At 39.7% G+C, this 16,420-nt stretch overlaps 3 protein-coding genes across 3 annotated transcripts; all 3 read left to right on the top strand.

Moving 5' to 3' along the window:
* The first annotated feature begins 4,974 nt into the window (after positions 1 to 4,974).
* Positions 4,975 to 10,396, top strand: LOC132976973 (monoacylglycerol lipase abhd6-A-like). The gene is made up of 8 exons (XM_061041283.1): positions 4,975 to 5,133; positions 7,062 to 7,221; positions 7,502 to 7,615; positions 7,813 to 7,945; positions 8,030 to 8,187; positions 8,479 to 8,533; positions 9,059 to 9,159; positions 9,637 to 10,396. The coding sequence occupies exons 1-8, from the start codon at positions 5,033 to 5,035 to the stop codon at positions 9,814 to 9,816; spliced, it is 1,002 nt and encodes a 333-aa protein (XP_060897266.1). The 5' UTR covers positions 4,975 to 5,032; the 3' UTR covers positions 9,817 to 10,396.
* A 608-nt stretch (positions 10,397 to 11,004) lies between these two features.
* On the top strand, positions 11,005 to 14,063 carry rpp14 (ribonuclease P/MRP 14 subunit). The gene is made up of 6 exons (XM_061041284.1): positions 11,005 to 11,099; positions 11,946 to 12,105; positions 12,267 to 12,351; positions 12,613 to 12,689; positions 12,796 to 12,874; positions 13,928 to 14,063. The coding sequence occupies exons 2-6, from the start codon at positions 12,014 to 12,016 to the stop codon at positions 13,982 to 13,984; spliced, it is 390 nt and encodes a 129-aa protein (XP_060897267.1). The 5' UTR covers positions 11,005 to 11,099; positions 11,946 to 12,013; the 3' UTR covers positions 13,985 to 14,063.
* On the top strand, positions 14,012 to 14,535 carry LOC132976975 (hydroxyacyl-thioester dehydratase type 2, mitochondrial-like). Its single transcript, XM_061041285.1, has one exon. It carries the CDS (start codon positions 14,012 to 14,014, stop codon positions 14,495 to 14,497), a length of 486 nt encoding a protein of 161 aa, XP_060897268.1. The 3' UTR covers positions 14,498 to 14,535.
* Positions 14,536 to 16,420: the final 1,885 nt, after the last annotated feature.

Raw genomic sequence — 16,420 nt, 5'->3', positions numbered from 1 at the left:
AGTGGAGCTAATGGTTTCATTAACTATCAACAGTGAGAATAGCAGTTATCTTATTTACATATTTACTTTAGGGGGCGTTCCTGATGACCCATCAGATCGGCAACTCAGAATTTCCGGCTTCCGAGATCAAATTGAACGCACCATGACCTCAGAAACTGGACAGGTAGACGCTGGAATAGGCTTAAAGTTAATTAACAGAAGTTTTTATTTTTCTTTGTTCTACAGTAGAGTCATGTGTTTGATTCATTTTCTATAGAAGGTAGGATTTTTGTTCTTATTTGTCGTTTTCTTCTCCTTTAATTCTGCTCGATGCGTTATTTTATTAGAACATTTTGGAGTTATTGTTTTTGAATTTTAAATTTTTCTTGACCATGGATCATTGCTGCTGTTATATTTTTGATTAAGTTTTGTATTATAAGAAAAACTGGCAGGCGTGAAATTTAAATAGCATGTCACCTGATTAGAGAGCACCGTGAGGTAGCTCCACAATTGTCTGTAGGCAAGTTTGTTTTGGCAAGTTTTGAAAAATGCTAAAAGCTTGAAACACAAGCCAGAAAAATGTTAAAATCTATGCTAGTCAGAAGCTGAATTGCTTAACATTTGTTCAAATAATTAATAAAATCTTCAGCTGTCATCATTTGTTTGTGTTTTTTCTTATTTTAATGCTGTTTGGGATGATTCCCTGTCCTCCAGGGTTCTAGTCTAACCTGTGGCTCCTTTTAGGCATGTCAGTCACCACTCTCTCTCTCCCTGATTTCCAACTGTATCCACTGTCCTGTCTCTAAACTAAAGGCAATCCCAAAAATAAATATCTTTAAAAAAATAATTATTTGCAGTTTTCAACCAAAGGTAATCCCATTGTTCATATAGTCTTAATGTAAAGGTCACACATTATTCTAAGTAATTCTCAGAGCTCCTCAAAACATGTGTGTGAGGTTTCTTGTTCTAAATCCACTCTGATCCTGTATTTGATCATGTCTATAAACCCCTCTATTTCAGCACTGCTCAGAACAGGCTGTTTCTGTGTCTGTACCTTTAAATATGTAAATGAGTGGTGTCTGACCACGCCCCCTCTCTGGAAGGGCTTGGGTGTGCTCGGGCTTTCTCGCTCCATGTCCTATTGTTTACAGTGAGAAGGCAGACTCAGAGGGCAGAACAAACACCTAGCTGTGGGAGTGTCACCCACCTGGGGGAGGAGTTACTGCCCTTTGTGATGTCATGAAGGGAAAATCTTCATTTTCTGAAAAGTGGAACAGGCAAAAGACGAAGAGGATGGACTTTTCTCATCTTTGGGGGATTTGCAGACAGACTAGAGAGACACATATTAGAGTTAGAAAACATGGTGAAGTGGATTTTGATAACATGTGATCTCAAAGGATCTGAATCCAGCTGGAGAAAAATGTTTAATAGCTTTGAAGATGAAATACTCTGATTTATGGGAAGTAGGAATTAGTTGTACAACAAGGATCAAACACTTGTGTAACACGTGTTTGTGTGTGTGTGTGTGTGTGTGTGTGTGTGTGTGTGTGTGTGTGTGTGTGTGCGCTGACCTACTCCCAGCAGGAATGTGAGGTATTCCTGTGGTTTGTAGACCAGCGTTCTCCTGCAGTTACATCACCTCACTGATGGTCTGACAGCCGCTTCCTGAACCACGAAAGAAAATCCAGAAAAGGATATTTTTAGTCCCAAACGGAGATAAATGTGTTTTGATTGGAGCGCTTTATTGCCTTTAATAGCATACAGCAAGATCAGGGGGCGTTTAAGGAGGATTTGTAAGACTGAGTCATCACTTCCTTTAGCTGTGTTCATAGATGATCAACGATTAAGTCGTTTTAAAATGAATAGGCCAAAGAGTAATCCTTCGTCAGTCCAGAGTTTAAAGTGTTTAAAAGTTGTACCTTATAGCTTGATTTTAAACTTCAACTTATTTTGTTGAAATAAGAAAACAAATGATGTGCAGTTTGTTTTTTTAACAGAGCCCCTACAGTCAAAGTTTTTATCTTGTGTGCACACGTTTTTATCTAACTTGATAATTAGATTATTGTAATAATAATAATAATAATAATAATAATAATAATAATTAAGCTAAAACCTCTTTACAACTCATCAATAGATGATTGTAAATGTCATGTCATGATACAACTATGTTTTAGGGCTGTCAAATTAAAAAAATGTAAAAGTGCAACTAATTGCTGAATTTCAATAGTTCATCTCGATTAAACTGATTTTTAAGGGCATGTTTGATATTCCTCTTTTTTGCATCTTAAAACTGTTTTTTGTTTGTTATGCTTTCATTTTGTATTTTGTATTGTCTTAAACTAAATGTGATGAACTTCCTGTTTGGCTAAAACCTGATTTTAATTTTGGACCTTAATCGTGACCTTATTGTGATTTAATTGTAATTTATACTACAAAATCAAAGCAAACTTCGTGTAAATGAAAACCTTCTTAGAAACAAACCTGGTGCAGATTATGATCATGGTGAGCTGTGTTTACGGGGCTTTAATATCTTGGTTATTGTTTTACTTATTTTTATCTATTTCTTTTTTTGATATGGAGACGTTTCTACCTGAACCTCTGGAGATTAGGCGATTTTAAATGAGAAGGTGGCGCCCTCGTGTGGAGGCGCTGCACATTGGTTGAACTTTGACACACATACGATATTTTGATATGTCCGACAGTCCGTGAACGTAGCAGGGTCCTCTGATTGTACTTTCCCTTTAAGTGAGGATGAAAGGCTGTTGTGTAATTTGGGTGAAAGAGGAGGAAGGCAGCTTTATTTGACAGATCGAAGAGGACTCGGACAGGTACGTGATCACGCTGCACAGATGATTTTAATCGTGCTGTAATGAACATTAATGTTTCTCTTGAGCACCTGGTTGTGTTTACTCAGTGTAACCTTCACTGTCCTTTGAGAGGTGATGTATTCCTCTGTACGTCAAAGGAAGTCATAACTAAAGAAACACGTGTGTGTGAGGTTTTATATGGTTATTACCTGATGTATACTCTGCACTGGTCACTCCTGTAATTAAAAGCTACAAATATTAACTTTTAAAGTGACAGGAAAAGGGAAGCTCGGTTTCCTGCACCTTTCACGCAGGTCCTACCTCCCAGCTTCTTCTGACGTCTCACTTTGAGATCCCCGATAACAGATTTTTATGTAACAGCCACAACCCAACTTAAAGTCTATTTACTTGCCAGTTTAGCTTCCAGTGATTTTGTCTGCACGACATACTGTAGTCATGTTTCATCGTTCATTACTTATACTTTAATGTTATCTGCTCATTTGTACTTTGCAATATGTGTCTGATAGCTTAACGTATTGATTACCTGCAGATAGAGATTGAAAATATATCAGTCAATCTATAAATAATGGAATTGTTTTATGTACAAGTCTATATTGTTCTCCAGGGAGGATTTCTTAAGCTGCAGCACTGCAGGGTGTAAAGTGATATTTAGATGCATAAATAAATTAAAACTTGAGCTATATGTACCTGCTGCTACATTAAAATATTAAAGCACATTGTTGCATCAATCATAAGCCTATAGACCAATAATAAAGGTTATTATTCTGAAAATGACCATTGTGCATTAAGAGTTAATTTGGTTTTAGTACTTTGAAGTAGATCTTAATCCTGTAACTCTTGTACTTTAAACTCGAGCAAGGTTTTTTTGAATGCAGGAATTTGAGTATTTCCAAATCATATTTAAGCACTTTCACCAAAGACTTCAATAAACAGAACATCATACTGTATTAAATGTCCCATAAATATCAATAATGTTTGACTGTTGGTGTCCTGTGATTAGGTGACACATCATGTTTGAGGGATCATAAAGCAGCAAAAGGAGATAAAACTATTTTTAGAGTTGAGCAAGCGCTCTGTGTTGGCTAACCATGACCATGTCCATGTCTAAACTTTCACAAATTGACCTTTTATAAGTGAGACAGTGAGTTATAAATCCAATTGCCTTTTTTCAGACAAAATTATCCAAAGGAATCAATCACTGGCTGTTTTATGAATTCTGAGGCTCTAAACACAGTATGATATTTAAATTACTGTATTATTATTATAACTAAGCTGGTAGATTAACTGAGCATAAGCTAGTCTGCAAACTAACGTAACGTAATGTAACAGATAGTATTGTATCTTAGCAAACATATCGTACAGTATCGTATTGTAACGTAAACAAACATAATGTGACCAACCTTATCGTATCGTGTTCCACCGTGTCTTCAGATAATGTAACATAAAGCTTTGTTACGTAAAGCAATGTAACGTAACATAGCGTAACGTAACACAATGTAACACTAACGTAACACTAACATAAGACCAACCTAACAACACAAACGTTGCGTAGCGAAACGTAACGTAACACAACGTAACGTAACACAACGTAACGTAACACAACGTAACGGAACGGAACGGAACGTAATAACATAACGTAACATAACGGAACGTAACATAATGGAACAGAACGTAACATAACGGAACGGAACGTAATAACAACGTAACGTAACGTAACGTAGCGTAACGTAACACAACGTAACGTAACACAACGTGACGTAACACAACGTGACCTAACATAACACAAACGTAACATAGCGTAACACTAATGTAACGTAACAAAAATGTAACATACAGAATGTAACGTAACACAAACGTAACGTAACACAATGTAACGTAACACAATGCAACGTAACGTAACGTATCCTGTCCTATTCTAATGTAAGAAGACCTACCGTATCATTTCATCCTGTGTCGGATCATTCCGCATCGTATCCTTTAGAAAATGTTGTAATATTCTTCTAAGGTTGTTAAGTTGTAAACGTCATGTTATTTTATCTGAACGTCACATCTTGAATCATTTAAACTCTAGATAATGTTAGTAGAGAAATTATAACTTTTATTGGGTTCTTAGCTCTTCCGTGATCTGATGTTATCAGCAGCAGTCACAGTTTAGACATGAAGCAGAGAGATGGTGAAGTGAGTGTCTGTTTTGTGTGTTTTATCTTTAAAAGGAGTGTGCAGCCATGGAGCTGTTAATGCTGTCAGGGGGTGTTCTGGTTGTCCCTGTCCTCGCCTTCATCACTTTCCTGTTCTGGCCAGGAGCACTTTTAAAGGTCTACAACTGGTAATAAAAAAATGCATCCACACGGCACACTCACACTCAAACAACAAGTTTGGCAAGTTTGGCTGACATCAACTTTCTCAAAGCTGGGCATGACTATCTGGACAGGAGGGAGGATAAATATTAATATCTCTGTCCTCCTTGTGTTATAATTTAATAATCCCAGGTAGACACAAAAAGTAGACGGCCGATTAATCAGACTGTAATTAATGCTGATGTGTCTATATGACAAACAAAAGCATACTAGACCATCAGAAACAAAACTTATTATTTTCATATTGTTAATATTATTTTGTTGCTTTCTGTAGTACTGGTTTGTTTCCAGCTTTTTTCATTCAGAAATAAGGAAAAGCACAAAAAGTGTTCCTCACTTTTTAATGTATTTGTCTTAAAGTCCAGAGATAAAACATCTTAAATCATTTTTTGAATCAATTATCTTGGCATGAACATGTTTAAATGGAACATTTTGAATTATATAAATAATAACGGTTTTGAAACATAATTTCTTCCTTTGTCTGTGCTCTGTAAAGACTTAAACACTTGTTGGCGTGACCTTGACTGCTGGACTTTGTCTAAGCTGTAAAAGAAAAAGTGCATGTTGGCCACCCTGCAGATTATGAATGCTGTTTTACACGCACAAACCTCCCATTCCTGCTGGGACTAGGTCGGCACACACACACACACACACACACACACACACACACACACACACACACACACGCACACACAATGCTGAGTCAGAGTCATATAACAGCGTATTTGTCCGCGGCTTTGTGCTTGAATAAAAATCAAATTGTAAATGTTAAAATGTAGAAGTATAAAGGAGGTGCATTGTCTTCATTAACGGACGCTCATTAGCTTTTTATGGGGGGTACAATTGGAACTCTGTGAGTCCGAGCAGCCTGCCCGACACGGATATAAAAACACTTGAAAGATAACTTCTGTAGGAATATTGTTGAGCAATATCTGCTCGCAGGAAAGCAAAATATCATTTCTTTCCCATTTTCTGTGGAGGGTTATGTGAGCGTGTGTTTCTATCGCTTTGTGCCAGACTGAAACATGTCAACAACTTTTAGATGAACTTTGTTTTTATCGTGTGCAGACGATGAATCCTTTTTGGTTTGGTGATCCTGATCTGCCCTGAAGCCCAACAGTGAGCTTTAAAGGAAATATCTCAAATACATTTGGGATCGATCACCATGGGTACAGGCTTTTGTTTTCCCCCTCATGATAAACTACGACAGCTCAGTCAATCAATCAATTTTTATTTGTATAGCGTCAAGTCATAACAAGTGTTATCTCGAGACACTTTACAAAAAGCAGGTAAAAGACCTTACTCATTGTTATGTTACAAAAAGCAGGTAAAAGACCTTACTTATTGCTATGTTAAGATCCGGCCTATCCATCATGAGAGAGAGAGAGAGAGGAGGTGGTGCCAGTTCCCCAGCTTTGTGATTCACTTCCTGTCTGTCCTGTGCTGAGATTGGATCAAACGTTTGATTTGACCAATACTTTCTTCTTTGTAAAAAACAACCTCATCTACAATATGTACTCGGGCTACAAATTGGGAAGTTTTTACATGCCAACATTCAAGTGTAAGACAGTAAACTTGGTGGCATGTCAAAGGGATAAAATTAACAAAAGAAAATGCCCAAAGGGCCGCAAAAAAAAAACCACAACCTGAGAGTTCCTCACAAGAGCTTTAAAACCAACGTATTACATCACAGAGATCCCAAACAATAAACTACATATAAGACCTAATGTTGAAGTCACACAACATTATTCAGCTGAACTCATGAAAGTCGGACACTAACTGGTAGGATTTTATGCTGGCTGGACTTTTCTTTGCGTTGTAATTCATGAAAACATTTTTGCGATGACAGACGACTTCAGACGATAACTTGTAGTGATCCTGCTGCAATCCTCTGCAGGTACTGGCGTCAGAGGCTCGGGCTGGTGGTCCGATACTCTCACAGCGGAAGTTATCGCTTCTGTTATTCCAGCAGAGGGAAGCCAGGGGGCGCCACGCCATCTCTGCTGCTGCTGCATGGCTTCTCCGCCACCAAGGACATGTGGCTGCCTGTCGTCAAGGTAACAGTCTTACAGCAAGCAGACACCAGTTTTTCTTGCTGTCTGCACAACTTGGGGCAAAATAACTACCACAACTATACATTTTTAAAATTTTTAGCACACAGACATTTCAATGCTTAAAGGAGCTGTATGTAACTCTGACACCTAGTGTTTAAAATGGGTACTGCAGTCCAAATTCAATACATCAGAGAGAGAGAGAGCTGTGAGAGAATAGTGCACATCAACTCCACACTCAAAAACAGTGCTGCATTTTAGATGGTTTGTTTGTTTTTCTCTCCAGTATTTCCCCAAAAACCAGCATGTGGTGTGTGTGGACATGCCGGGTCATGAGGGGACGAGTCGGACTGGCTCGGAGGACTACAGCATCCAGGGCCAGGTCGGCAGAATACACCAGGTCAGTCAGAGAGAGAGAGAGAGAGAGAGAGAGAGCGTGTGTGTGTGTGTGTGTGTGTGTGTGTGTGACTGAGACACACTCAGCTTTTTCATGTTTCGCACAACATTTATATTTGTCGACCGATCGTTCCGTTTGAGACGACAAACCAAAACATTTAAAGCACCGAGACGTCATTTGTTGCGTCTCCCTTTGAGCAGTTTGTGCAGAGTATCGGTCTGGATAAAATACCTTTCCACCTGATCGGGACGTCGATGGGAGGTAACGTCGCCGGGGTCTACGCTGCTCATCACCCCGCTGACCTGTGCAGTGTCACCTTGATCTGCCCGGCAGGTAAACTCGGTCAACATCTGATCTCCATGATGTTTGAAACCTGAAGCAGAGTAACAGATCCACCCCCCCCCCCGTGTGCTGCAGGTTTGGTTTATCCCACAGAGACTGAGTTCATCAGCCGCCTGAGAGAGCTGGAGAAGAGTGAGCAGGAGGAGTCGATCCCTCTGATCCCTTCGACTCCTCAGGAGCTCGACGACATGCTGAGACTCTGCTGCTACACCCCCATCAACATCCCCCGACAGGTAAACCCAACAAAAAGAAGCACAGCTATGTTCCTTTTATCTCATTTTATTTATATCGTCACTTCTATTTCCTTACTTTTCAACGGATTTCTTATTTTGTACGGTTCACCTTTTACTCCATCTGTAGTAAGGCCTCGGCTACCTGGCCAGCTTTACACAACTGAACTCTGTGTGTGTGTGTGTGTGTGTGTGTGTGTGTGTGTGTGTGTGTGTGTGTGTGTGTGTGTGTGTGTGTGTGTGTGTGTGTGTGTGTGTGTGTGTGTGTGTGTGTGTGTGTGTGTGTGTTGTCAGGTCCTGCGGGGTCTTCTTCAAAACAGGATCCCAAACAACGGTTTCTATAAAGAAGGTCAGTATGACCGTAAATATCCTCGAATCTCTGATCCCTGTTTTATAAACTGCACTGCAAAAGTCCATTTGTCGAACATCCCGTCATAAATATCTCTGTAGGCGCGCTTGCTCATGTACAGAGGCTATAGTCTTCCAAGCTGGCGGCACGGGTTCGAATCCGATCTGTGAGCTAAAAATAAAGACCTGAGTTGCTTTATGTGATTTTAAAATATCTGCCAAGGTGTCTTGAAATCAGATATTTTAATGATTATTCAGAAAGGACTTCTCATTTGAAGACACTTCAGTTTATTTATTTGACTCAGTACAAACAGTCCAGGCTTCATTTTGTGCTTTTTATTTCTTGAATTAAGATGTTAATCAGGACTGATAGTCGGGTGAAAGCGGCTCATAAGAAGGATAATGAGATATATAACTGACTAGATTTGAGCTTTTGCAGTGTCCTCCTGTTTTAATTAGCCGACCACTCTGTTACCAGCGTTGAGTTCTTACAGCACGAGTGCGTTTGTTTGTTTTTGTTGTTCAGTGTTCATGGAGATCGTTGGGGAGAAGTCTCGTCACTCACTGCAGGAAAACTTGCATCTCATCAAAACGCCGACGCAGGTCATCTGGGGGAAAGAGGACCAGGTAGAAATGAGTTACTTTAAAACATGAGGTAGCTTTAAAGAATGTAGGTTCAAGAACTAAACACAGAATTAAAGCAAAGTTTCAGGACTTTTTCAGGGCTATGAATGAACTGAGTTGTTATTTAATGAAGTAATTCTTCATTAAATAGATTTACAGAAACAATACAGCCAATTTGATCTTCTTATTTCTTCCCAAAAACATCCAAAAATATTCCAGTATTGAAGTAATATTTCTGTTTTTCATGTTCATGCATTTGGTATCTGTGCATGGAGTTGTATTTGTCATGTTTATTGATATTAGAAGTATGGCCAGTTGCCCACCCCTGCACTAGGCTGTGTAATATGGTTTGATAATTAGATTATTTTAATTGGCGAGCAGCATTAACGTTGTATTTAGTAACAAAGTGGAGATTTAACTGTTATCTCTAAAATCCAGAAGCTTTACGAGCTGCTGATGGGTCTGTCTCTCCTCCTTCAGGTGGTGGACGTGTCTGGGGCGTCGGTGCTGCAGGAAGCGCTGCCTCACTGTCAGGTGGAGCTGTTAGAAAGCTGTGGTCACTCTGTGGCATTGGAGCGACCCAGGAAGGCCGCCAATCTCATCATGGACTTCCTGTCTGCACAGGACGTCAACAATGAAAACACAAAGAAAGTCTCTTGAAGTAAAACTTTGAACTTTAATGTCGATGACTGACCTCAAGAAGGACAAGGCGACGATGATGAAGGTTGTGATGAAGATGAAGACGATGAGGAGAATGATGAAGAAAATGAAGTTGATTCTGAATCGTTCTATTTTCTAGTTTGATATGAGAGTTTTTTACGCCTGCAAGACATTCTGTAAAAACTGAAAACTGAAATGAAGGCACAGTGTGGAGCCGACTGTCAAATATTCCTGCATTTGTTTTTACACTCAGTAAAACATATACACACACACACACACACACACACAAACAGCCCTACACAGAAGGCTGTTGTCTCATTTTTTTCGATGCTTCGATGCACATTCCAAGCTGAGATTTTGTGCAACTTTTTTTTCAGAACATGACTTTGATCTTCAATTTCTTTTCATGTATTTCATATTAATGTGGTGGTGTTGTTTGTGAGTCACATGTTGTGCTGCTGTGCACTGATTATATATTTAACTTTATAAAATTACATTCTGATTTATTTAACATGTATAGGGTTTTCCATGATTCCAGCACCAGGACACAGAAATAAATATTTCCAATTTGCTCAAATGATTGATTGAAACATTTGGCTGATTTGATTTGTGTTTACACTTTTTTCGAGGTAGTTCGCACTCAGACCGCTAGGGGGCGACAAAACACAAGCTCTTCATGTTGAAATTATAGATCATTTATTCAAGATGTTCCACTCAGTCAAAATAGTTTTACTTTTGTGCTGTGTGGTACCATAGACTGTTAATATGGTGTGGTACCCACATAGACTGTAAATAATATAGTCTATGGGTACCCAAGGTGGTACCATACAAGATACTAAATCACTGCGTCATTTAACACTAGGTGTAAAAAAATATATATATGTCAGCTTGTAAAAAGACTTTAGTGTAAAAACGTATCTTATGTCTTGTTTAATTTCGACTTTCAATTTTATTCTCAACATTTTCGACTTTATTCTTGACATTTCAGCTTTCTTCTTGAAGTGCACAATGAAAACAATCTTCCTTCTCTCATTATATATTTCTCATGTCTGGCCCTGATCCGCCTCTGTATTTTCATACCTATTTGGTGAACCTCCGTCTTTGGGACTTGTTTCCTCGATGTCATGACGGAGTGATACATCTTAACAATTTACACATCTTTGTACTACACGGGACGGCAGCGCATGCGCAGGGGTCCAGACATGCTGCGCACTGGTTCAAAGTTTGCATGGACGCTCAGATGTCCCAAACACGCTGACAATTCTCCAGCTTAATGTGGCGAAGTGAGTCAAACAAAGCATTTCTCTCTTTTAACACTACTCTAACAAAACCGAACGGAAGTATATCGACACTTTTTAGCTGTCAGAGTTTTAGTGAAGAGTTATCGTAGACTTTGTAAACCTGATTTAGCTCAGGTTGACCTCCTGTTAGCTTGTTTAGCTTCAGGTTGAGCAGACATGTCTGTGTTTGACATTTACATGAGATAAGGTGTGGAGCCTGTTAATGTAATGTGTAATAATTTACTGTATCTGCAAATTATCAGCTTTATAATAGTGGTTAGCTGGACGTACTTTTAGCTGTTTTTATTAATTATTACATGTCTGGCTGTGGTATATGCTAATATAAATGTAATATCATAATGTAAAATTAAATTACAGATGACAATTTACAAAAAGCTAAACGTCCATAGGTATTTATTATTTCCTAATACATTAATTTTGACAACCTCCTTAATGATTTACTTGCATTGATCTTGGGAATGGTGCTTGTTGTCCACCTTATTTCATATCCAAAATGATTCAAACCTGCACAGATAATGATTCAAGATTTAAGATATTTGACTGTTCCGCAAGGTCATGCTATAAAAAACAGTCAGGAAACAGAGGATTTTCTGGCAAAACTTCACCAAATAACAAGGTGCATGATGAGTGAAAGGCTTAGAAGAGGTCAAAATGTTGCTGGAGCATTTTGACCTCCAGTAAAAAACACTCACACATGATTACTCCAAGATGATACATACAGTAAATGTACAGTACAATTAGAAGATTCACAGATTTGAAATAGGGCTATACATAAATATATAGTGTATATACATTTTTAAATTGAGTGTTTGTGTTGTATATTTTTAGTGTGAAGTCAGTTAATCATCCTGCTGTGTTCCACGTGTTGGAGTCTGAGTCACTGACGCTTTAAAAGAATGCGACGTGAAGAGGAGAAGGACGACACTTCAGTTTTCCGACGGGACGTGTTGAAGAACGCCGCGCCGTACCACTACCTGAAAGTCTGCCTGTAAGTCACAGTGACATGCTTATTTAACATACTGTTCATTTTGATCTTTTGCTTTTACGCCTAAGAAATATGTTTTACACACGTGCATTTATCTAAGCTACGTGTCGGTCCATTACTGACAACCTGCACGCTCATCAGACATGTTGTTTCTGTGTGTTCAGCGTTCTGGAGGATGAATCCACTAAACTGAGCGCAGTTGACCTGAAGCAGTTCATCATCACAGGTCTGAAGAGTCTCCATGGAGAGGTGAGGTCAATAACCTTCTTAAACTGAGAAAATAAGAACAAACTGGACAAGGTTGTTAAACCAGGCAGCAGGATAACTGGGAAGCAAATGTGCAGCATTTCTTAGCTGACAGACCGGTACACCCTGAATTTAAAGTCAACAGCAGACCCTCTGCACCCCCTTTGGTCTGAGTATGAACCCTTCACTACAGGGTGCAGGAACAGAATGTCCAGGATGAAGACCTTTTAAGTTATTTTTTGTCATTTTTGTTTTAATATTCAGGTGGGAGCAGCATTGACATTTGACTTGCTGAAGTACGATGAGGAGACCCTCACTGCTCTTCTTCGTGTTGCCAGCAAGTAAGAACATCAGCAACAGAATGTATATAATCACAATATTTAATCCTGCAACACTATCACAGTCATTTTAATGTGTGTGTGTGTGTGTGTGTTTTTAATCTTTCAGGGGTTTGGTGAAGCTGTGGAGCTCCCTGACTCTGCTGGGCTTCTATCAGAACCAGGCCTGTGCCTTCAGAGTCCTGCAGGTTTGCAAACTTTACTCAAATATTAAAAGCGCTGGCAGACTAGTGGTTAGGGCGCACGCCACGCACCATGTACGGGGGCCATAGACTTCCAGGCAGGCAGTCCGCGTTTGAATCTGACCTGTGGCTTCTTTCCCCTCTCTCTCTGATTTCTGACTGTCCTATCTCTAAAATAAAGGCAAAAAAAAGCCCAAAAATAAATCTTTAAAAAAAAGCATCTGCCAAAAAAACTTGTCACTAATTCCAGTAGTTGCTCTTCCAGTTTATTTTTCATTTTCAATGGTTTCTCTGCCTTATTTTACTCTTAACTCACACACTACTACTACAATCTGCTCAGCCTGCTTCCCTTAGGTTGTCAAAATGTACAATCCTTTGATACTTTTTGACAACCTAAAGGAAGCAGGCCGAGCACTCTGTTATTGCACACATATATTGCCAATGTATTTGTGCAATGCAGACAGTGTGCAGGAGTTTACCTCCAATTTTTGTTGATTGCAAAACACCTAGAACTTACCCAACACTGGGGTCAAACAAAGCATTTCTCTCTTTTAACACTACTTTAACAAAACCGAACGGAAGTATATCGACACTTTTTAGCTGTCAGAGTTTTAGTGAAGAGTTATCGTATCGTATTAATTATAGTTTTTATTAATTATTAGTGTAAATATTACATGTCTTCATTCTCAGACTCTCTTTTTTGGTGCCTTGGTATCAAAACTGAAATCAGTATTGTTTGATTTTTAGTGAAATATTGAAGTGTGAAATCCTGGTATTGTGACAGCTGTATTTCATAAAGCTGCCTGCTTCCACTTTCTGTTTCTCTCTGACCTCATGTCTGTACTGTTGACTCTCTTTATCAGAAGCATGTTTGATAAAATTACCCAAAAAACAGAAGTTGAACTCCAATTCAACGACAGCAGCTGAGCCGTGTGTGGAAAAGGTTTTGTTGATGATGTGACGCATTGCGACGATGAAACCAACATGGCAGTTCCTGAAGAGTAATTCTAGTTTCATGGAAACCAAGTCCATCTTTACTGTCTCTTGTCTTTTCTCCAGGTGTCTCCGTACCTGCTCTCACTGTCAGGAAACAGCCGAGAGCTGCAGCTGGACTGACGGAGGAGGAGCTTCATTTTCTCCAGGATGACTTTCAGGTGGAGGAGCATTTTGAACAAACCTCGTCTCTGCCTCTCCTCCATCACGGCAGCTGCTCCCTCCTGCAGGCTGCTTCATGTCGGCCAGCGGGCCTCCCTCACCAAAGCCTTCTCCTCCCGAGACGTGGAGCTGTTCGCCGAGCTGACGGGTGACACAAACCCGCTCCACCTGGACCCCACCTACGCCCGCACCACCTCCTTTGAGACGCCCATTGTCCACGGCGTGCTCATCAACGGGCTCATCTCGGCCGTGCTCGGCACCAGGATGCCAGGCCGCGGCTGCGTCTTCCTCTACCAGGAGATCCGTTTCCCTGCACCGCTCTACATCGGAGAGGAGGTGCTGGCCGAGGCCGAAGTCCGCAAGATCAAGATGTCGTTTGCGTTCATCGCCGTGACATGCTCCGTCAAGGACAAGGTGGTGATGGAGGGAGAGGTGATGGTGATGATGCCCGAGGATCAGCAGCAGAAGGGGTGAGAGGAGGAGGAGCAGGAGGAGGAGCAGGAGGAGGAGCAGGAGCAGGAGGAGAAGGAGAAGGAGGAGGATGAGGAGCAAAAGGAGGAGGAGCAGGAGGAGCAGGAGGAGGAGGAGCAGGAGGAGCAGGAGGAGCAGGAGGAGAAGGAGCAGGAGGAGGAGGAGCAGGAGGAGGAGGAGCAGGAGGAGGAGCACCCTGACAGTTAAAGCCAAGTGACTCACAAGATCTTTTGGATGCAAGAGTTTTCTGTGCACAACAGAATTTGCTTTATTTTGTTTATTGATCGAGTACAGTTTGGTAACCATGGAGACGTGTTATTTCATGTTTTATTGTTTTTCTAGTTAAAGACATGCTCTGTACTTTCTTTGATGTTGTGCGTGGAATATAAAAGCTGTGGAAAAAAAAAACCACTATTAAATCATTGAAGCCCAAGGGCGTGTCCAGAGGGGTGGCATATGCTCCTCTTGAAATCTTATTGGCCAAGCCAAAATCCTTTTGAAATTTTTTTTTTTGATTAGCTATTTGCTTTACCTGAGGTTTAAAGCAGGCTGTGTTGCAACTGGCAGCTCATAGTTTTCAACTTTTAAAATATTTCTCAAGAGTCTAAAATTAAAGGTAGCAACTACAATGACGATGGAAATGGTAAAGACTAATAACGGTTATTAAAGTTGAAATCGAGCAACTCTTAGATTCACATCGCCAATGAAGATATGGAGACCCCAGCAAGAGTAGCTCCTGGAAATCTTAATTAACCACCAAACAAACAGCAGCAGGTCGGCGGGTCCACTCCAACGATCCAGAGGAACCTACAAGACCAAAGAGCTCAGGAACTCCCAGAGAGATATGTGCTCGGTAACCTCAATGGTACATGAAGATGGTACTCTGCTCTGACTGATAATGGCGTTCATGGATCTTTTATAAGTAATAATATTTATAAATAATATCTAAAATATACAATTTATTTTAATATTGAAAAAAATGGCATTCCATACACAGCCTCTGTAATTTACCATCAGTTTGTTGCCCTGAATATTTACATAATAAATAATATATTATTATTATTATTATATCATATTATCCATGTTTTATCAGACTGTTGTGGCAAGTGCCATTTTCTTTGCAGCCGTCTGTTGGGGCAGCAGCATCAGGGCTTGTGACTCTAAAAAGCTTAACAAGCTGATTAGGAGGGCTGGCTGTGTGCTGTGGAGCCCCTGGAGGTGGTGATGGGGAGAAGGGATGATACAGAAACTGTTGAACATTATGGACAATAACATGCATCCCTTACACAATCTCGTGTGTGAACAAAAGAGTGTTTTTAGTGGGAGGCTACGGCAGCTAAGCTTTATAACGACTCCCCTTTAAGTGAGGACAGAAGACATTAAACTTTTAAACTTTAGCCTGAGTTGCATATATCATATATCAAACTGTATTGTGGGCTCATGGTTTTTTGTATGAGTGGGATATGTACGTATATATGTGTTGTGTTGTGTGTTTGTATGTATATATGTGTTGTGTTGTGTGTTTGTATGTATATATGTGTTGTGTGTTTGTTTGTATGTATATATGTGTTGTGTGTTTGTATATATGTGTTGTGTGTTTGTATGTATATATGTGTTGTGTGTTTGTATGTATATATGTGTTGTGTGTTTGTATGTATATATGTGTTGTGTGTTTGTATGTATATATGTGTTGTGTGTTTGTATGTATATATGTGTTGTGTTGTGTGTTTGTATGTATATATGTGTTGTGTTGTGTGTTTGTATATATGTGTTGTGTGTTTGTATGTATATATGTGTTGTGTTGTGTGTTTGTATATATGTGTTGTGTGTTTGTTTGTATGTATATATGTGTTGTGTGTTTGTATATATGTGTTGTGTGTTTGTATGTATATATGTGTTGTGTGTTTGTATGTATATATGTGTTGT

Source organism: Labrus mixtus, chromosome 7, assembly GCF_963584025.1.
Source record: "Labrus mixtus chromosome 7, fLabMix1.1, whole genome shotgun sequence".
Lineage (NCBI taxonomy): Eukaryota > Metazoa > Chordata > Actinopteri > Labriformes > Labridae > Labrus > Labrus mixtus.
Note: the sequence above shows the minus strand (reverse complement) of the source record. Positions and strands in the feature narration are given on the sequence as shown.